The sequence below is a fragment of the Panulirus ornatus genome, chromosome 13 (assembly GCF_036320965.1).
Source record: "Panulirus ornatus isolate Po-2019 chromosome 13, ASM3632096v1, whole genome shotgun sequence".
Taxonomy (NCBI): Eukaryota; Metazoa; Arthropoda; class Malacostraca; order Decapoda; family Palinuridae; genus Panulirus; species Panulirus ornatus.
In genome coordinates this window covers 59617738-59639115 of record NC_092236.1, presented here as the reverse complement: position 1 = coordinate 59639115, position 21378 = coordinate 59617738, and the positions used below count along the sequence as shown (strand labels likewise).

General features: G+C 38.5%; 1 protein-coding gene and 1 long non-coding RNA gene across 3 annotated transcripts in view; one reads left to right on the top strand and one right to left on the bottom strand.

Moving 5' to 3' along the window:
* Positions 1-5881: 5881 nt before the first annotated feature.
* LOC139752645 (uncharacterized) lies at positions 5882-10712 on the bottom strand. The gene is made up of 3 exons (XR_011713549.1): positions 10501-10712; positions 9753-9904; positions 5882-6829 (listed from the first exon to the last, which is right to left on the bottom strand). It is a non-coding gene; the product is annotated as an uncharacterized lncRNA (long non-coding RNA).
* Positions 10713-11551: 839 nt separating this feature from the next.
* Positions 11552-21378, top strand: part of LOC139752947 (dual specificity tyrosine-phosphorylation-regulated kinase 1A-like) — a 116487-nt gene continuing 106660 nt past the window's right edge. For both annotated transcript variants that reach the window (XM_071669055.1, XM_071669054.1), the window contains exon 1: positions 11552-13037. In XM_071669055.1, the coding sequence (XP_071525156.1) occupies positions 12842-13037 (196 nt within the window). In that variant the 5' untranslated portion in view covers positions 11552-12841. The remainder of the gene's footprint in view (positions 13038-21378) is intronic.

Here is a 21378-nt window from a genome sequence, read left to right as displayed (position 1 = left end):
GTACCATCATCAATCATTACAGTACTCCTGTACCATCATCAATCGTTACAGTACTCCTGTACCACCATCAATCGTTACAGTACTCCTGTACCATCATCAATCATTACAGTACTCCTGTACCATCATCAATCATTACAGTACTCCTGTACCACCATCAATCGTTACAGTACTCCTGTACCATCATCAATCATTACAGTACTCCTGTACCATCATCAATCGTTACAGTACTCCTGTACCATCATCAATCGTTACAGTACTCCTGTACCATCATCAATCGTTACAGTACTCCTGTACCATCATCAATCGTTACAGTACTCCTGTACCATCATCAATCGTTACAGTACTCCTGTACCATCATCAATCGTTACAGTACTCCTGTACCATCATCAATCGTTACAGTACTCCTGTACCATCATCAATCGTTACAGTACTCCTGTACCATCATCAATCGTTACAGTACTCCTGTACCATCATCAATCATTGTTCTTGTTCAGCCACCACCAGTCATCACAACATGCCCGTGCCATCGCTATCTATCGCAAGGGAAATCTTTTACCATTTTATATAAACTATTTTCCCACATTTTGAGACATTCCTCTTCCTCCTCCTTGCTCTTTGTTAGCGAGGTATGAGAAACCTTCTCTAATTAAAAAAGTTTGGTTACACTGTTTACACTTTACATTCTTACATAAGAAAATAATGAAACTAATATACACGCATGGTAAGTGAAGTAAATGATTATACAGTCTTAATAAGCGAACTGAAGTTTAAGATGTGACAAAGTAATGGTATTTTGACAAGTGAATATTAATAAAAAAAAATATCAAAGGAAACTTATCAAAACACTTACCTCTCCAATAAAGTAAGATATTGACAAATTAAATGTTTTTCACTAATCAAACAGAACAGCTTTACGTCTTATACCTAGGCTGGGATGATTACAACTAATGAGCATTACACTATCACATTGTTCATTACACAGGAAAGTGAAAACTATGTACATCTGATAAAGACCCGATCTATACCTGCAGAATATGTTTATTTACAGTTTAATGAACCTGGGTTCTAAAGAAGTTCAAGACAGGGAGAAATAAGAAAAATGAATACCTTATTTTAGCAACTTAGGACGAAGAGGTAAATCTGCTTTACATAATGAAAATATCTTGCTCCAAGACGATCATAAAGTAGATAACCTGACGTCGTGTAGTGAGGTAAAATAACTGAATCTTTATGACCTCGGCACAGGTATGGACGAAGACCACAACGCAACGCAGTTTGATGGAGACGAATAAAGGATGTGGCACCATGAGGGATGATGTACAGACCTTGATCTTATGTAATATATTAATCATGGATCATTTAATGATCATATGATTTCGGATCCATTGAGAGAATCGACTTACCAATGATTCGAAACAATTTCATAAAGATTGGAATGACAATTTGATTGCGTATAGAATTTGAAAATAGATAAATTTCTTCCTATTATGAATGATTTATAGTTTGCATGATCCCTTTTTCATATCAGCTTTGAAATGTCTCTCAGTTCTCTAAAAGTATTATTTATAGAAAAATCATCGAGGGGTAAAACTGAAAGATATAGGATACATATTTTTGGCTGTAATGAAAGAGTGAGAGAGATATATGCTCATAAAAGGAGTGTGGTTGAGAAAGCTGATATAGGTATGCTGAAATGGTTTATGTGGAGAGAATGAGTGAGGAAAGGTTGACGAAGTGGATGTATGTGTCAGAAACGAAGTTAACTAGGAGAACGGGGAGACCAAATTGGAGATGGAAAGGCTGGGTGAAAAAGATTTTCAGCGATCGGGGCCTGAACTTGCAGGAGGGTGAAAGGTGTGCACGAGATAGAGTGAATTGGAATGTTGTGGTACATTGAAGTCGACGTGCTGTGAATGGACTGCACCAGGGCATGTGAGGCGTCCGTGGTGAATCAGGTTGTGGACTGGGAGCTTTGGTTTTGGTGCATTACACATGACAGTTAGAGAATGTACGTGAGTGGATGCAGTCCTTCTTCTTCTGTTCCTGGCGCTATCTCTATAACGCGGAAAACGGTGATGAAATACCTAGAATAAAAAAAATGGTAGGACAATGCCCCTGTTAACAAAGACAAATAAAAGCTCCTATAGTGGTTTCGCATTATATCAAACGAGTAATGTTTTCCCTAAACTTTGTGTAATAAAGTACAATGAATGGTCCTCTAGATATAAGCTTAAGACATCTTTAAGTTCAAAATAAGGGCTGTGGACACGGCATGTGGAGTAAAGTACTCCAGCGCTTTGCAATACTTGAATTTCGTGTACCGTACAATACTAGAAAACGAGTCTACAATTAAAGTTAATGGGGAACTATAAAGAATTCAATTTTATTGAACCATTCTTGTATTTTAAGTTCATGAACATGAGATAGTTTTCATCCACAAATGAGGTACTTTAGATACAACTAACTCTCCATATTTTATACATATATATCATGAAAAGGAAATTTGTGCCAGAATTGCTTTCAATTCTCGAAAGCCTTTCCATATTCCCACTTGTAAAATCATGGATTGGCATATCACGGTAGACAACAGAAGCTCGATTACGAGGGAAGTTTACTCTGCCCATAAAGAAAAACATTCCAGTACTGGACTGACCTCTACATAGATGGTCCTCCACAGTGAGGCGACGCTATTCCAGTTTTAAATTCACTTTCCACGATGGTGTATCAGGTTCCAACTTTTAGTGTGAGTATTCACAATCGGGTAAATTGGTCAAGTATAAGCAATATCAGTCTCTTGGTGAATATGGCAACTCTATATCGAACAATTCTTGCAGAATGGTACCGGCCGCCGTGCACTACTTTCTGTAACGAAAATTAGGATTGGAACCCCTCATCTCTGTTCCTTCTTTTGGAAAAGTAAAACATGAGGGGTGAATTTCCAGCCCTCCCGCTCCTATCCCTTTTAGTCGCCCTCTACGCCACTCCCAGACTGTGAGAAATATTGCAACATTTGTCACTAAAAGACGGATAGTGTAATGACACATCAAAAATTACTGGTGGGGCTACAAATATACCCCGCGAGATTATTAGTATATGAACCAACGCGCAGAACTGGAACTCCTCCATGCAAATAAGTAGCGACTCTGGCCACGACATCCTGTTGGAGAAAACCGCAAACAGCGCCCTGGAGGCGAACACTATAGACGGTCGGACAGACAGGCTGCCCATTCAAACGGCTGGGTGAGCGCGCATCGCTGTCATTTCCAACCGTTAGAGGACCCAAAACACAGTGTGGCCAACATCACTTATTCATACTTTTTTTTGCTGCTTATCTTTTCAATTGTATAGGTTGTATTATACTGCATATCAATATCCCATCACATAGTTTTAATCATAAAGTAAGAAACACTAGAAATATCCTGGGAAATATGAGTCAGGTGAATACTATGCTAACTTGCGCCCCCTTAAGTAACGATTGTTAGCGTTCATCCCTCTTTATCTATTTCTCGAGCAAGTAGAATTTGTATACAATTTGTATACCTGATATCTATACCCGCAAATCATTTCATATGGAGCTCCCACAGCGCACAGGAAACCAGCCACGTCCAACTGGCGGCACCACACGTCAAGAGCTTGGGTGTCATGTTTTTCTGGGGACATCATGAGTGGACATGATGAACTGATGTTTCTGGTGTTGGAGATGTAGGTGGCGTGCAGAAGCCAGACGGGAAAGCGTCACTCCTAAATGTCTAAGGTGTGGAGTATCAGAATGTTGTATCTGTGGAAGAGAGGAGTTGAAGACTGGGTTGAGATTGAGCTGTTTAGTGTTTGTTGTCACTGTCATGTATGTACATGTACTTAGTCAATTCTGCATCTGTTGGGGAGGAGTACAGCGTAGTAACTATAAAACAGGTTGTTGAAGTGTGGAGTGATAGTAAGCTTTTCATTTCTACTTGGTGTAATTGATAATTGTGATTACCATTTGTGCGTTACAGGAAAGAGTTTGCGTTCGTGTTCTTCAGTCTGTTAACCTTGTATTTGTATACAGTTCTTATTCCTGCGTACAGTGTCTGCAAGTACCCTTGTCCACCTCTCCATGCATTTTCAAAGGCGATGTCACACTTACATGTAAGAGCTTTGTCATTTCTCTGACACTGATGAGGTGTTGCAGGGAGCACCCGCTTGATCGGGCCTTCTTAGTGCCCTGTGCATCTAGAAATCTCTCGTGTATCCATATTTTCTTTCTTCCAGGCTAGAATTCGGGTTTTTCCTCCTTTGAAAGGTAAGAGCCGACTAATATGGAACACAGATGGAAGAAATACAGCGCCCAGAAGCGAAATTCCTCAGATGAAATAGCAGCCAAGACGAGTAAAGTAAAATCTTCCCCTAAGATAGCATGAGGCACACTGAGGCGAGTTACTGTCTTGTTGGTACTGACACCGTCAGAAACACTTCTCAGCGACTAGACGTACAATGGTTTCACCCTGATAGCGTCCTATGCTTGTACCCACAACAAAATTTAGCCGTGCATCACTACTGAATATGTACTTTTTTCGGACACTGTATTCATGAATACAAATACACATCCAAGCCCAAGCTTATGACTGTTTGCAATATTGATATATTTGCTTTTAGCGGAGTGGACGGCCAAGAAGGTGAGACGTGGTTCTGGTCGGTGTGGATGAATTGTTTGTGAAGGATACTAGGGGAAAGTTTTGCCCTAATGTGAAATCGGTAAGTGTTCTAAGGGCGTTCAGAATGCTCTGATATTTATACGGGGTGAATTAAAGTCTTATGTATGTAATATGTGATAGCTATTACAATTGCTATGAAGTCTCTTTTTTTTCCTACACTTCGAAGCTTTGGAACTTTCTACTCCCTTATGTATTCCCAATAATTATGACCTTGCTCTTTTTAAAAGGTGGATTTTTACCACTTCATTCAAAATTCCTAAAATACTTTTCCTTTTCTCTTCTTATCTTCTTCTTTCATAAATACCTTTTATATTTCAAGTAAGGTCCGGCTTCCATATGGACTCGTCCGTATCTGGGTCCTCCACATACTGTCTTACAGAGATTAAAAAAAAACCATACTCTCAAGCTAACACTCACCCATGTAATGCCTGACGCCCTGGTCAGATCTCATTCGGAATCCGCTGTTTACTTCTGGTCACAAGACTTAATCAAAGAAGAGAAAGTAAAATTTCAGAGAAGAACGACAAAATTCATTCCCGTCACCCAGAAATACGCTTTATGAAGCAACACTCAACGACCTAGAATATTCTCTTTAAGAAAAGCATTCCGCGAGGATATCTAATAATAGTTTCAGAATACTAAATGATTAGGAAAAAAAATAACACGGCAATTTCTACACAAAAGATGGCTCTTCAACAACATGAAATGACGTTGGGCAATATTTTCTTTGTTCTGCTGTGTAGTCAGAGGATTTACCTTAAATTTGCAGGGATCATGAGAGGGGCCATTACTCAGCTACCTCAACCCTCCCTCTCTCCAGCAGCAAAGTCAAACAAGAAAGTAAGATTTACCAAACGAAAATAGATGAATGCCTTACGAGGAAGTTAGAATGCTGATTCTAACAGCAACATTCAACAGTCTCCACTGCCCGTCGTGTTGATAGAATTTACATCGTAACACACTAGGTTCCTCAGCCAATGAACCCACGTTCCAAATTTTACCTGCGGTCGTCACGACAGCAGGAGTCGTACCTCAAGCACTTGCGTGGACCTCAGTTCATTGTCCTACGCTATGAAAGCCATCTTTTCACACACACACACACACACACACACACACACACACACACGTCGCCATTTCCCACGATAGCGAGGTAGATCAAGGAACAGACGACAGCCTTTTATCTCATTTACACCTACATATTCACTACATCCTAATGTATACTACAACACGCTTCTCTGACCCATGTGGATACAGCAGATACATCTGTATGTCTATCACCATGTTAAGCCTTGGTCACATAATCTGTCTACGTCACATGACTGACCGGTGTTCGGGGTCAAACCAAACTAGATCAAACTGTTTTGATCAAGTTTGGCCCATAAATAAAGAGCAGCTCATGCTGCTTATGCATGAACGATCAACATCTCACACGATCTGCTCTTGCATAGAGGGATGCTACAAGGTAGATACTGTCGCCCTCTGCAAGGACCTGGAAGTTCTCCGAGTAAACAAAAGCGTCTTGAACCAACTGAGCCACGGATGTTCTCGAACACTGCTGGGCAAAGGTGACTACGGGACCTGCTGGACAGGAGTCGGGATGGAGCAAGATCTTATAGTAAAAAAGTTCCATGACCTTGATTCCTGCATGTCTGATGAACGAACTCACCTGGCTCGACAAGGTTCATGGGATCGACGGAGTACAAGAAACCACTGGTGTAGTGACAAAACAGCAGCTCCTCACCACACACTACACCGGCCCCTCACTCGGGCATTTCTGTGACAAAAACACCGTCGACCAGGACGTTTTGCTCGCCATCTTGGGTCAGCTCGCAACCATGCCACACCAAGCAGGCTTCTGAGACGTGTCCCACAATGATATTAGGGAGGACAACGTCTGTATGTGGGAGGTAGGTGGCGGCGTCAAGTTTAACCTCATCGTCCTTTGGAGTAGCATCAGCAAGCGGCCATGTTGCTCACGAGTCTGACGCATACAACCAGCTGGCTGAATTATGCACTGGACTCATTAGCCGCTACTCCCTCAATCCTCCTGCAGAGATGAACATGTGATGGATCCAGAGTGTTGCATGACGTAGTACATGACCGACCCACGTCGAAGGACCTCCTCAAGTTGCTTCCTGAAGAGTAAATTACCACCACTTTGTTTTGAACTTTGAATTTTTTTTAAAAAGAGAATAGTTTTATCCTCGTATATATAAAAACCTTTTACAAACACAAGACTTTACTCTTTCTATAATTTTCACTAAGGAAATCTTATTCTCTAAGGATCACTGGACTTGATGTTGACTGGGCTGCACGCGAAGAGGTATGGAACATAAACCATCACAGACCAACACTGACCACACATACGACACACTCTTCAACATACATACATGCATACATACATACATCATACATACATACATCATACATACATATATCACACATACATACATACATGCATGCATACTTCATACATACATACATACATACATACATGAATACATACATGCATGCATACTTCATACATACATACATACATATATACATACATACATACATACATACATACATACATACATACATACATACATACACACTACATACATACATACATACATATATACATGTACATACATACTCTAGCTGAAGTAATTACCCTTTAAACAAACAATTATAAACAATCAAGCGTCAATACTTGATTTTTCATTCTAAATACAAAACACACATGATTAAGAACCTTTATCATTCACAATGTTTGATGTTTTTCCCCATCTTTGGCACAAATAAATAAATGTTTAAGTACCTACTCTTAAAAACCCATCAAAAACCTGTACATATAAAAAGAATAGTTTTCATATGGTCCAACTTTCAAACTGACATTGTGCCTTGTTAACTGGCACAGCAAAACGTAGACATGTAGGCAACTGTAGCCTTTCCCTCTCTTTGGCACTGCTTAGGGGAAAAAAAAACTCGTTTCCTTGGAAAGAAACCTCAGTTTCATGAATCTTATGAGATTCCTCCTGTGTGGGTCGGGTATATCACCCATTTGATCGTGAAACCATCGTCAATTAATGGACGTGAGGACCCACAGGTTTCCATCAAGAAGGAAAGCTTTGGCTGGTCCAACCTGAACTCCCCATTATAACTCGTTTATCTATTATTCTTATTTTAGCCATCTACTTTAGCCATGTCTACTAAATCGTGACTGCCATTCTCAAGCCTCCCCCCCCCAACCCCACATCAGCAGCACCACCACTACCTACTCGCTAACCAGCAACACCACTACCTTCTCCATTATCAGCACCACCAACACCTCCTCCATCACCAGCACCACCAACACCTCCTCCATCACCTGCACCACCAACACCTCCTGCTCCTCCTCCAGAGATCGACACACCTGTGGTAAACCTATAGCTCCTTCGAGGCTGCGCTTCACGAAGAAGCAAGTTAAGGTGGGGTCCCTTAAGTTCAACAAAGTTCCGGACAAGGATGTATCATCATTCTCGTTCGTTGAGGATAATACAGCCTTGAGGAAGTGTGTGTGTGTGTGTGTGTGTGTGTGTGTGTGTGTGTGTGTGTGTGCACTTTCCATTTGTGGTGTGTCACGTGAGGTGTACACTGTACCGTAAATTTACCCACCCTAACTGTATCTGTATCAGACCAGCGGTTTTCAAGTCCAACTCTGTAACGTGACTCGTCGTCTACTGTTGTTATTGTCCATATATATATATATATATATATATATATATATATATATATATATATATATATATATATATATATATATATAGTGCTGACCCAAACTGTAATATATACCACGCCCTTACAGTTAGCGTGTGCGTTGAGAGGGGGGGGGGGGATAACATATACACTGTACATACATACTCTATAAAGTGATACTACGTTATATGGGAGTTTGTTATAAACTAACAAGAGGCACTTGTGTGTCTCATGACAGACGGGATAGATTTGCATAAATGGGGTTGTCGACCTTATTACATCATTATCAACCAAAGTAAACTTACATATTCAAGTAACAGCAGCAGAGGTGTGTATTCATGTGTGTGTATATATTCATGCATGCTACATAAGTTCAAGTAAATGTTTGCATGGCATCTCCCTTTATAGATAAATGTATAGATAGCCTGGGTTAACGAGGTTCAGCCGTCTGGACCTCCGGGGTCATGGGTCCAGATTCGTCAACGGAAACTCCCGGCGACGTCAATAAATTTCTTTTCTACGTTCATTTCTTTCAGCGAACCCATGGTTTACGGTGCGTTCTCTAACTTGAGGGGCACTAACCTGAAATGGCACTCCTGGTTTTGAAATAATTCCTGATCTATTTTCATTTGTCAGAGGCAAAAATATGGCATAAGCATTATGAAAATGTGGGTCTGTATGTCGACTTTGAAAACATATTATTCGATAAATCAAAATAAGATTCAATGATAAAATCATAGTAAAAAAAGTTTATATAATTGCAATTATCTTCTAGGAAAAAAAAATGAGTTTTTGGCATTTTGAATCAACAGTCCAGAAACATATAATATTGTTGGCAATACTACCTTTTAAGGTGCTTGTCAGTTAAGGTCAGGTCAGGTCAGTCCACACAAGGCAGAGAACCCACGCAAAAAGTGGGTCCCCCGGAGCACCATCTGTGACGCTACATGATCTCAGCTCAGTAAAGGCTATCACGTATCACACAGAGACCATCATCAGGAATTGTTACAACAATATTTGTGGTTATTTCAGCAGTTTTCTGTATAACATTCCAAAAGAGATACTTGTAAACCCTAGGCTGCCTACCATGACTTGTGCATGTGTGTAGATACCATCTAGCATATATAAATTACTAAATTATATATATATATATATATATATATATATATATATATATATATATATATATATATATTCCCTCAAAAGCCCAGTCCTCTGTTCCTAACGCTACCTCGCTAACGCGGGAAATGGCGAATAGTGTGAAAGAAAAAGAAATATATATATATATATATATATATATATATATATATATATATATATATATATATATAGTGTTACCGGGCTTCGCCTGCAGGAGGTTACACTGCGTGTGAGAAGTCACCTTTGGCAGGGCTGTAGCACTGCGAGTACAGTGTTGTCAAAGAATTTTTCACTCCGAAAATGTCTGTTTTACTTGCTACTGAACTAACGCAGCCTTGCACTGCAGGAGCCTGTGGAAAGAGGCTCTAGGTAACACCAAGACTTGTGAAAATTGGCATGATATATATATATATATATATATATATATATATATATATATATATATATATATATATATATATATATATATATATATATATTATACACTACATCCTAGTCGTCATAACTCAAACGGAGTGCTCATATATATATATATATATATATATATATATATATATATATATATATATATATATATATATATAATGCATTATAAAATATCAGTAAACTTCTTATTGAAAAAAAGCCAAAGAAAATTAAGAGAAGACACATATATAACACAGATTAATGGAATCAACGCCATCTCTAAAAAATGAAAGATTAATGCAAGGTATATCGCTGTCATGTGTTAGTCATATATTCCAAAATGACATAAATTTTAAATCTAAGAAAAAATTGTACTTGTACATCTTAAAATCAGACTTTTCCACCAGAATTATTCACATACCACTGTAAACTATCAATTTCGCTTAGCTAAATTTATCAATTTAAGATGATATAGAGAATGTATGGCAGGTGTCAGCAAGTGTCGCTCTAAATAAATCAGAAACTGACGGGGTACACTGACCGGGCAGTTAGGGCACAGGTAGGGGTACTTCCGCTCCCTGCTTCACGTATCGGAAATACTTCAGAACTTTTAGTCAGCGAACGGTTCATCCATTTTAGTTGCTGCATCTCCACCGGACACTGACACAGTTCCCCATATCTCTTCAGTTAAGGTTTCATCTCACTCCTAAAATCAGTGACCTTATTTTAAGATACTTCTTAAGAATCGTGGTGTATTCCCCTACCGCGATTAAAATAAACCCAGTCGGCGTTCCGAGAACATGACCCTCGCGCGCATTAGCTCCTGGTACTATTGTGGGATGCTACGCGGTACCTGATTGGTTTAAACCTCTCGTAGAGTCGTCTGGGTTGCCGCGCAGACCAATCAGCGCGTACGTTAGATGTATTCACATGGGGGACTCACCGCCCTGTTGCTAAGGGAACCACACTCGGCCAACAACGACACTGTGCTGCACTATGAGCAATCATGAGTACGTTTTAGCAGACTCTTCATATCTTGCATTTTAACAGTGTAGGAATGGCTAAATCAATAACTTACGCAAACACAGGCCTCAGAGTCAATAGTTGATCTGTATGAATAAATTGGGGAAGAAAACTTCCACCAAACGCGACTTTATGAATCTGTTTTCTGTCACCGCTAGGTTGTACTGTAAAAAAGATTCGATATGAAATATAAACTGTCGAAATCATGATAGAAGGTAAAGTGGGAATGAGATGAGTGTAGCAGGTTCGTGGAGACGATGTCTGCTGGTGAGAGAGAGAGAGAGAACGGGAGGCTGGACCACTCATATATTTACGTAAAGTCAGTTATCCTCGAGTCTTTTCTTTATGTTCTGTACTGATTAACAACTTGATATTTTGCAATACTGACTATTATAAGCAAAAGTTTCTTAATCGGGGTAATTTTATTGATATTATATATAAAATTTACTCAATGCAATTAACAATTATATCAATATGAAAGAAAATGGGCAAAAAAATCGTCGCGTTAGTTTTGAAAAGTGAACGAAGCGTTGCATAAAGTTTGGGTAGATGGTGGTCGTGGTGCACTCAACAAGCCAGTGAAGACCGCTGCCATATTTGAAGAGTGCGCTGTTACTCTCCTCAGATCGATTTTGTGTATTATTGTGGTAATTGTATACTTTGATGGGTATACATGTGTGAGATCTATGCACGGAGACCTCGACACTAGGATATACACACAGGATTTACCAAAGAAGCCTGAAGAATACCTTAGGAAGCGGTTAACGTGAGGATTCAAATAAGAGATGGTGGACTGACTACCGATAGTTCATGTTTTGACGGGAAAAGTCTCCTATGTGGTGTTTTTACCCACTTTTCAGTGTGAGGTGGAATGATCTAGCACACAGAGTTTGTTTGGGAACAAGTGATATGAACAAGTAAGTGGATACACGAATTAGTGGTGTGATATTTGTGTTTTGGGCGAGTGTTTTGACCCTTGCGGGCGCGTCCATTCTAACGCGCGGGGGAGGAAGCTGGCAAGACTCCTGCAAAACGTAAACAAACTGCGTCTTACCATCAAAATTTTACCCGTTGTACTGGAAATGAATACCGTCTTCAATGACTCCCACCGAGAAATCTTTATTTAAAGGACCACTTGACACCATTTCAGCAAAACCAGATTGATTACCGCACGAAAATAGTGTTGAGAGACTGTGGAAGGAGCCTTGTTGACACGGCCTGTTGTGTTGGTAGCCACTTTCCACGAGCCAGTTAAACATGGCGTTCGCAGAGATGTGAAGCCAACTCCTAGATCTGACAGAACTGGATGGAATGGTTTTATTGACCTCCAGCCTGCACATTAGTGAACCAATATGCCGGAGAATGAGACAGCAGACATTGCACATCCATTGATTTTAGTTGCAAGGGGACCAAGGAAGAAGAGGAGTGTAGCTTTATTATATGCATGGATTGTATGATTAGAAGTGAAGTTTATCACCTTTTAGCCCACTGAAGAGATACATATCATTGGAATATCTTGAATTTCTAGACATAATAATAAGACATATTCTTAAGGTGTTGTTGTGTTGGATTTTTGGAATTTTAAGAAGATAATAGGCCTATTAGATAATACTGAGTGTAACAAAATCTGTGATTAAGTATAGCTGTGATTTCTCATGGGAGAAAAGAAGAGTCTAAAGTTCTCCAGAGAGGCATAAACAAGTGTGAGAAAACAGTGTACAGCACTTGTAGAGATCCAGGAGTTCCTGGACCACTGTGCACAGTCTAGTAGGGCGAGCCTGGCAGGCGCCGGGATAGCCAGTCTTGGGGAGCGTGAGTGCAGTGGTGGGGCCGGGCCGGGCCATGCAGGCGGGGGTGCCATGGTGCTGGTGAGTGGGGGAGGGGGGGACGGCTCGGGTGCCGCAGCTGCCGGAGGGCGAGTGGGTGGGGCGGCCGCTGCAGCCCAAGCCATGGACAAGGCCTGGGGGGTGACCGTGGCCCCCCCGAATCAGCACAAGCGCCATGACCCCTGGCACAAACATGAGCTGGCTGACAAGGAGAGAGCCAAGCAGATGCGTAAGTATCCGTTATAAACTTGGTAATATGTACAAAAATGGACGTGTGCGTATGAGGTTTATGATCCCTTTTGGAAGTTGTTTGTTCCTTCGTAAAGAATTTTTCCGAGGGTTGGATTAGCATTTCTCGTAGAACTCAGTGGTGGGGTTATGAGGGAGGGTTCTTTGGTTCCGTAGGTAATTTGTGATTTCAGAAGTCTGTAGAAATATTAGTCGTCATATTTAGAAGAGAGCCTCAAATGCAGTAATTTGAACCTGGTATCTTTATAGATATCTGGCCTCACCCAGCAGAGCCTGTGATAACCTTGCCTAACCTCACGTAGCTGCTGAGATATACACAACATTCTTTATTTTAGGAGGTTCTACATCTGTAGTGCCACCCTCAAAATTAAGTTTACTGCATGTAACGAGTACAATGGTACCTCTTTTGTCAAAATGTCTCAATTGCAACAATTGTGTCCATTTTTGTAAATATTACCATAGATTTTTTTAACTTGCCAGGTTATGAGCTACCATGTGGGTAAATGTTTAGGTGAAAGTATAATTTTGGCTGAGCATTTTTTGTTGTTGTCATAAAGGTCCTGATAACCAGCGTTAAACTTAAACCTGCATGTTTTTTAAGTGTTCTACAAATTAAAGCTAAAAGATGGACATATGTCCATAGGTCAGGAAAGGTTACTTGATTCAAGTACCATTTAAGGATGCATATTTATTCATTGACTAACCAAAGGATTGGAAAACATTTGAAAATAAAACCAATGTGCTTACATGTTATTTGCAACATTAAACGTGTCTGATTTTCATAAATATATTTACGTAAATGTGCATCCATAAACTTCAGTTTTTGTAAATTTCTGTCATAGGTAATTTGTATAACCTTTCCAATTTCCAATTCTGTTACACTAAAGATGTGAGAATGTATTAATGATTTTCAACAAGATTTTTATCATGGTATAGATAATGTAATGTGTTTTGAAGGTTTGATGTCCTATATACTAAGTTAGCTCCAAAAGATTTCTGTAACTTACTGAAAAATGTATAAGTAGATTGCATATGTATTTCTAATGAGTTTACCACTCATAAAGTGTCATATAAAAATAGTTATCTTTTTTCAGGTTCTTTAACAAGGTGTAGATACATCATACATTTCTTAGATCTTTTTTATTCAGTGCTTTACTCAGTGCTCTGGTGTCTTTATTTTGTTGGTTAGAAAACAAATATAAGAAGAAATATGAGATTTTGATGGAGAAGCATATAGATTTCCACAAAAAAATGTAGATATATCAAATTATTTTTATGCATATTTATAGGATATTTATATATCTTTAAAATTTAGCTTGCCTTACAGCTGTTTACTGTACTTGGATTTGCTCTACATCTGTTGATACTGAAATGCCAGAATTATGCTCACTCAAACATGATAGTGACACCAGAGCATGCTGATGGCATTAGTTTTCCCTTTATCCCTTTTGAATCGGCTCTAACATAACCTGACGTTAAGTTAGAATTGATTATGTAAAGAGTATTTACTCATTGTAAGTGTAATTTATGTAACTTGTGCTGTATATTAATACTCTGTTTTATGGTAAGCTTTAGGTGCAATATTTTCCTTCTAATGGTAACTGTTTTGTTACTGTGTGATGTTTCTAGGGTGGTACAACTGACAGTCATATATTTTAAGTCATTAGATTTTATGTAATGTAAAATGCATATTTTTAGCTGTCATTTTAACCACTACAGGATTATCTCACTGCTAACCAGAACATCCTTTTTTTTTTTTTTTATCTATCATAGCCTAGTTTAGCTGTACCTGGTGTCGAATTAACATCATCTTTTACTCCTTTAAGACAAAACTCTCTGATATGAAACTATAGTGATACATATCTTGTAGCAGTCTTTTCAAAATGATGTGGAGAAATATGTTCACAAACAGAAACCACCCCCATTCTTCTCTTCACCATGATGAACACACAAAAATAGTCTGGGAGTTGCACCAGCACAGCCTTGCTGAAGGTCTCACACTAACTACATGGCTGTAAGTATGGCTTTATTTGTTTTTTATCAGCCAGTAGCTGCTGACTCACTGCAGTGTGCTTGTTTTTGACTGTGTGGATAGTGTGAGTGTCAGCCAGGCTGTGATTGTGCAATTTATACCCTAGTATGTTTAGAAGTACAGGGTCATCATGGATAGCGAAGGGTATGAAAGTGGCTATCTTTTTTGACATTACTTAAAGTAATGAAGTCAGAGGTACACAATGGCTTTAAGTGTATGAGTTCATATTTTGCTCTTGGAGCATGATGATTCTAACTTCAGTATCGCAGAAAATCACAGATTCACTATGTTAGTAAAACCCTCACTTTCATCAGCCACCTTTAAGAATGTTAGGTAGGTTTCTTGGGTTTTCGTTGCCTTCTTTTCTTTTTATTTGTTCATCGAAAAATGGTACCATGAAAGGTCTGATGAGCAAAACAAGAAAATATTTTGAACAAACGTCCCGGCCCTTGCAGCCATTGATTTTTTCTCATTTGCATATCAGTAGTCTGTTGGTGGTGGCAAAGAAGAGATACCTTATTATACTTTAAGAAGTTACTGAATGTAGGCCTCGTCTTTTATGGTCAAACCTGAATATTTTGTGACTTATGAGTCACGGTGATGGTTTCTAAAGTCATAGGGCATCTGCTCCAATGCTTGAGCAAGATATTTGAAACTTTGGGTGCATGGGGCTGTGATCACTGTTGCAGGCAGATTATTCCAGATTTTTGCAACCCTGACACGAAGGAGTTTCCAGAGACATTTTACTGCTGATGATATACAGCAGCTTCAAGTTATTTCCATGATATCCTGCTGTGTTTGTACATTCTGATGGGAGGTTCAGTGTATTTGGGATATCTGTAACGTTTGATATACCTAAGTCAAATCTCCTCAGGCTTTTTTTTTTCTTCCCGGTGGAGGCTTCAGTTATGGACACGAGTCCATATCAAGGCAAGGTCTAATTGAAATTATAGATGGTAATGAAAAGGAAAAAGAGGCAGGGGAAAGTACTTGAGAGTTTTGAAGGAAATGAAAACATGTCTTTTAAAATGTGCCAGGTCATTGTTATTTGAAAAAACATGAGAGGGTTGAGAGTATAAGAAGTGTTTAAAATTTGATAACATACAAGTAGCTCTATTGTTGCAAGAGGTCACAACGGTGAACATGATCTAGTATATGCATGAAACCACAAGGAAAATGAAATACGATAAGTCCATAAGTTTCATATTTTTCATGCCTTTTTGCATACAAGTAGCTTCTACGTTGACTATTTTAAATTGCTGTGCTGTACTTTTGCTTGTATAGTACCCCAATGAATTACTCTAAGTTGTGTTTTTACAAATGACATTTGCATTGGTAAGAATTCTTTTTCAAATATATATTTAGAATGAAAATTTAGAATATTATATGCTTTATTAATCTTGGTTATGTGTAATATGAATGTCAAGTTTCAGATTATCATCTATATGGTTACCAGTCTTTTTCCTTTATCTCTTCATTTCAGAAGAATCAGATCCTTCGGAAAACTATATGCTACATTTTTCATTTTTCTGAGCATCTAGCTTGATGGCATTTTTACAGATTAAACTTTAGTAGCCACTCGTTACTTCAATTTTGTAATTTAGAAATGTCTTGCTGGAGTCTCATGATCTTGCCTTGAAATGATTCTAGATTTTTTTTAGTTTTAAGCATACATAAATGTTTCAAAGTCATTATTTTATGGTTGGTCATTTATGTATGTGATAAACAACAGAGGTCCGAGTACTGTTTCTGGAGGAATTCCGTTTATCACATACCTCCGCGAAGAATTTATCATTCACCACCACATAATACCTTCTGTTCTCCAAAAGTGGTGATATAGCTTAGCAAATTACATGGTGATAGATATGGCCATGAGATGCATATGTAGAACTGTATCAGAAGCGTTCTTAAAGTCAGGATGAATATAATCTGCTTTGTGTCTCGCATTTATAACATTTCCATCTGTCTGTTGCATTGAAGCACTGCAGAGTTTTTGACCTTCCAGTGATGATGCCAAGTTGTTTCCTGACTTTACACATATTTTTCTTTGTATGTATGTCAGGTTAAGCCTACAAACACAATGAGCTGAGCTTTTGTGGTGGCAGACCAAATTAATGTCTTTACATCAACAAATATGGTTACTTTACCTGATTTTCCTTTTTTTTTTTTTATTTTCTTGATGTTACCAATTAATTGACTTTTTTTTTTTTTTTTTTTTTTTTTTTTTTTTTTAACCCCAGTCCTAGGGACCTGGGGCCAAAGTCATAGGGCTCAAGTTAAACAATCACTACTGGTGGAAATAGAGTTCGTGTAATATAACAACGCCACTGCATTCATGTTTATTGATGTTGGTATCCCAGAAATAGTATAAGAACTTGCATACCCATAGCCCCTGAAATAGAGATGTGTTCTAATACCCATAGCCTCCATGAAGAAAAAATGTTAGCATTTAAGGTATGAAATTTTGTAATATAGCCTGGAATTAGTTGAATCATTATGGAACTCCAGATGGAGGTACTCAAGAATTTATTGCACACCTGTCCACTGAATGTATCTAAGCACCTTGGTCATAATCTCATCCAGATTGATCAGAGGATCTTTCATTGCACAAGAATCCCAGAGGGCTTTTAAAGTAGAGATGAGCTTTCAAACTTGGTTACCTTACCAAACATATTCTGTGCAGCGATTTTTGAGATCATCGAGGGTCATGCTATTCTGTTACTTCTGTGCTTAGATAGGCTTGATGAACAGTAACATTGCCAATTTCCACAGCTTAACATCTGGTCATATCAAATTCACTGAAGATCTTGGCATTGGCAAGAATTTGCTTATGATTCCTATTTGTACTTGGTGGGAAAAGAGTTTTACACACGTTGCTGTCTCTGAAATTTGTGTACCATGCCTTTACTTCTTTGTACACACACACGCACACTGTAGTAGAGTAAAACTCACCCCTATGACACACAAATAGTAATCTTATACCCCAGCTTAAACCAGGTACCCATTTATCCATCACCCCTGAGGGGAGGATGAAGACCTGGGTTGGGTGGAGGATGACTTGTCATGCCTAGAATTCGAATCCATGCATTTGACCCTAGATTAGCCCATGATGACTCGTGGTCGGCACTCTTAAGTGCTGCACTACACTACGTAACTTAACTGCCACCACACCATTGTGACGAATGTGAGAATCTTATGTGCTTGCTAAATTTTGCATCACAAGTGTCTTGAATTTCACATTTGCAAGGTTTTGGGTGAATTTTGAATGATCGGGTGTTCAGACGTTGAAATTGGATAGACTGATTGGAAGTTTAGCCACAGGGTAAAACGTACAGTAATATGTATTGGTATGTTTACATTGTTTAAATGTTTGTACTCCTTTAACTCATAATGTCTATCTCAGTAGACATCCGCAATGAACTCCCACCAAGTTGAAATGTATAGAAAAAATTAAAATGAACAGAAATGTCACAAATTTGTTTTGCTACAACCAAACTCTGCCATGTATTAGCTAAGATTTGTTGTGGCTGTGGCACTCACCAATTTTTGATCTCTTGATTTACTTGCATGCTTAAACTATTGCATTGTCATATATTTTTGCGAGCTAAAGAAGCACTGCTGACTTTTTTGGCATTTTAAATGTATTTCAGTTGAGAAATTAGCTTGAAACTAAAAAGTAGGAGGAGAACTGTGTGAACTGGTGCTCTTTGTCACTTAGCAGGAAATAAACTGAAGGATTTTGTAAGTGAGAAGGACTTGGGAGTCGTAATCATTCCTAAGCTTTCACCAGACTCTTATATTCAGAGAACAGTAAAGGAGACAAGTTGTCTGCTGGCAAATCTCTGCTTTTTAGTGCATGGATAAAAAAGATATTTAGTCAGCTTTTCATCGCCAGCCTAAGGCCGAAACTAGACTATGCTTCTCAAGTTTGGTCAGCTCACTTAAAGAAGCTCACAGAACAAATAAAAAAAGGTCCAGTGGAGGGCAACAAAGATGTGACTAGAATTAAGAGAGGTAAGTTACAGGGAAAGGCTGAAAGCTTTAAATTTGTCTTACCTTGGAAGGCAGAGGAATAAGGGATGACCTAATCACAACCTACAAGTTTTTTAAGCAGACCACTTGCATGGATAGGCAACAATGCTTCAAGAGATTATAGTGATAAAGCAACCAGGGTAAATAGTAAGATTTTAAGCAAAAGGCTTGTTAAGAAAGATGGAAAGAAGTTCTTTTATAGTATAAGAGTGGTAAATAAATAAAACAGAATGACTGAGTGCATGGTTAATGCCAACAGCATCCATGAATTTAAAAAGTTGTGTGACTGTAGAGAATGTTCGAGAGATAGGGTCCTGTAGTTGTAAAACTCACCCTCCATACCATACAAATAGGTAATTACAGTATGTAGGCTTGGACGGGACCAAAGGTTTGCCATATGCTGCTTTGTATGTTTGAGGTGTGGATAGATGGTTTGGTCTAATTTACCAAAAGGACAGCTGTGTTAATTTATCAGGAGGAGGATATAATGAGTTAAGTCAGGCCCTTTTTGTGTATCTTTGTGAATTTGTGTGTGAATGGGACAACATGAGGACCAGTATATTTTTTCTTCATTAGAAACATCTTGAAGATTTTGTAAGTGAAGTTTAAGGGGAAAGAATATTGCAGTTTCCTGATATACCAGTATTTTAACTGTGAATAAGAAAAACTTCAATTGCTTGATAGGGATGTAATAACTCTTTTGTTAACTAAATTTTTAGAAATGATTTGATCCTTAAAGGTTTGTAATTTGGTCTCCTTTACATCTTTAAGAGATGAAGTGCTTTTGTGTTGCTTGCATAGGACTTGGGGATGAAGTACATTTTGTGTTGCGTGCATAGGACAGCAGACACTTTGGTTTTCTTTGTCTATTGTCTGCTGTCTGTCTTTCTTTGGGATTTACACTGGTTTAGTGAAGGTGGTTTTTGCCAAGACCTATAAGGGTTGTTAGGCCAAATAACTGTAATTGTACAGTTGTTTCTCTATGTAAATAATTGATTGGTATGATACCCATAACTCTTGTTTGGATTTTGCTTGAGTTAGCTGTGGCCTTCAATGGAAGGTTAGCCAGGAAATTAAATCTCTTAATGTTAAACTTAGTTTACCTCTCTTGTCTTCAAAATTCATGTTTAATTAAGTTGTTTAGAAAATGCATTACCTTTACAGTTTTGGAAATATTCATTTGATAATGATAAAAACTCATCAGAAGTATAATCATTCACAACTTTCTATGAATGTGTTGAAGTTTTATTGATGTTTCAGTACAAAATGTGATGGAGAAAGGCCTAGGCCATTGTGCATACTTTATAGTTTATGTTACCTACACCAAAATATATTTTACGATTGCTATTTTATTTTTTTTCCGGTATGACAAATCTTTTATTGTTATTATAGTTATGATTAGTTGATTTTTTCATGAGTAAAACAGTAAAAATTTTAAAGTTACGTCAAGCCAAATATGCATTGTTGTCAAGGTCATATGGGCTTTGGCAACACTGCTTCCACTTTTGCCTGGAAACCTTCTGCCTCATCTTGGTCAACTTTCAATGCTGGAAGAGTTAGTGTATGTAGAATCTCTTTCCATGTGATCCTGACATATATCATTGTCATATATCATTAGACCCCATAAGGACTTAGATTCCCAGCTTTTGGAAAATCAGGTCTTTGCTTTACCAGTAAGTTATGAGTTCTTTGATTGATTATCATAAAACTTGATACCTTGTTGCTGGATTGGGTCATTGGTCCACCAAGCTGTTGGAAGCTGCATCCCTTAGACCCACATAGCCTCTAAAGCTTGGCTGGTCTGGTACAGTTTGTAGGAACTTATCCAGTGCACTCTTGAACTTCACCATGCATACCATGCTGTATCTAATGGTAGAGGGCAAAGTGTTGAAAGGCCCTGGGCCTAGGATATTTGTGTTCAATTTTTTTCTATTTCCACCTCTGGATTTTAGAGGTAGTATTTTAACAAAATCTTCCTGCTTCTTGTGCCAGTAGGATGTTATTTCTGAATGGAGGTTGGGAACCATACCTTCTATGATATTCCAGGTATAGATGATGATATACCTCTCCCATCTGCATTCCAGGGAGCATAGCCTCAGTTTTTATTAGTTTTTCCACTGATTTAGTTCCCATACTACATTGATATAGGTTGTGATAGGTCTCTGGATACTGTATATCTGCAATTTGGCCACCTTATAGGGTGATGAAAAAATTATCTTTAATGATACCATCTGTGGTTTTTCTTCTTTTGTCTTAA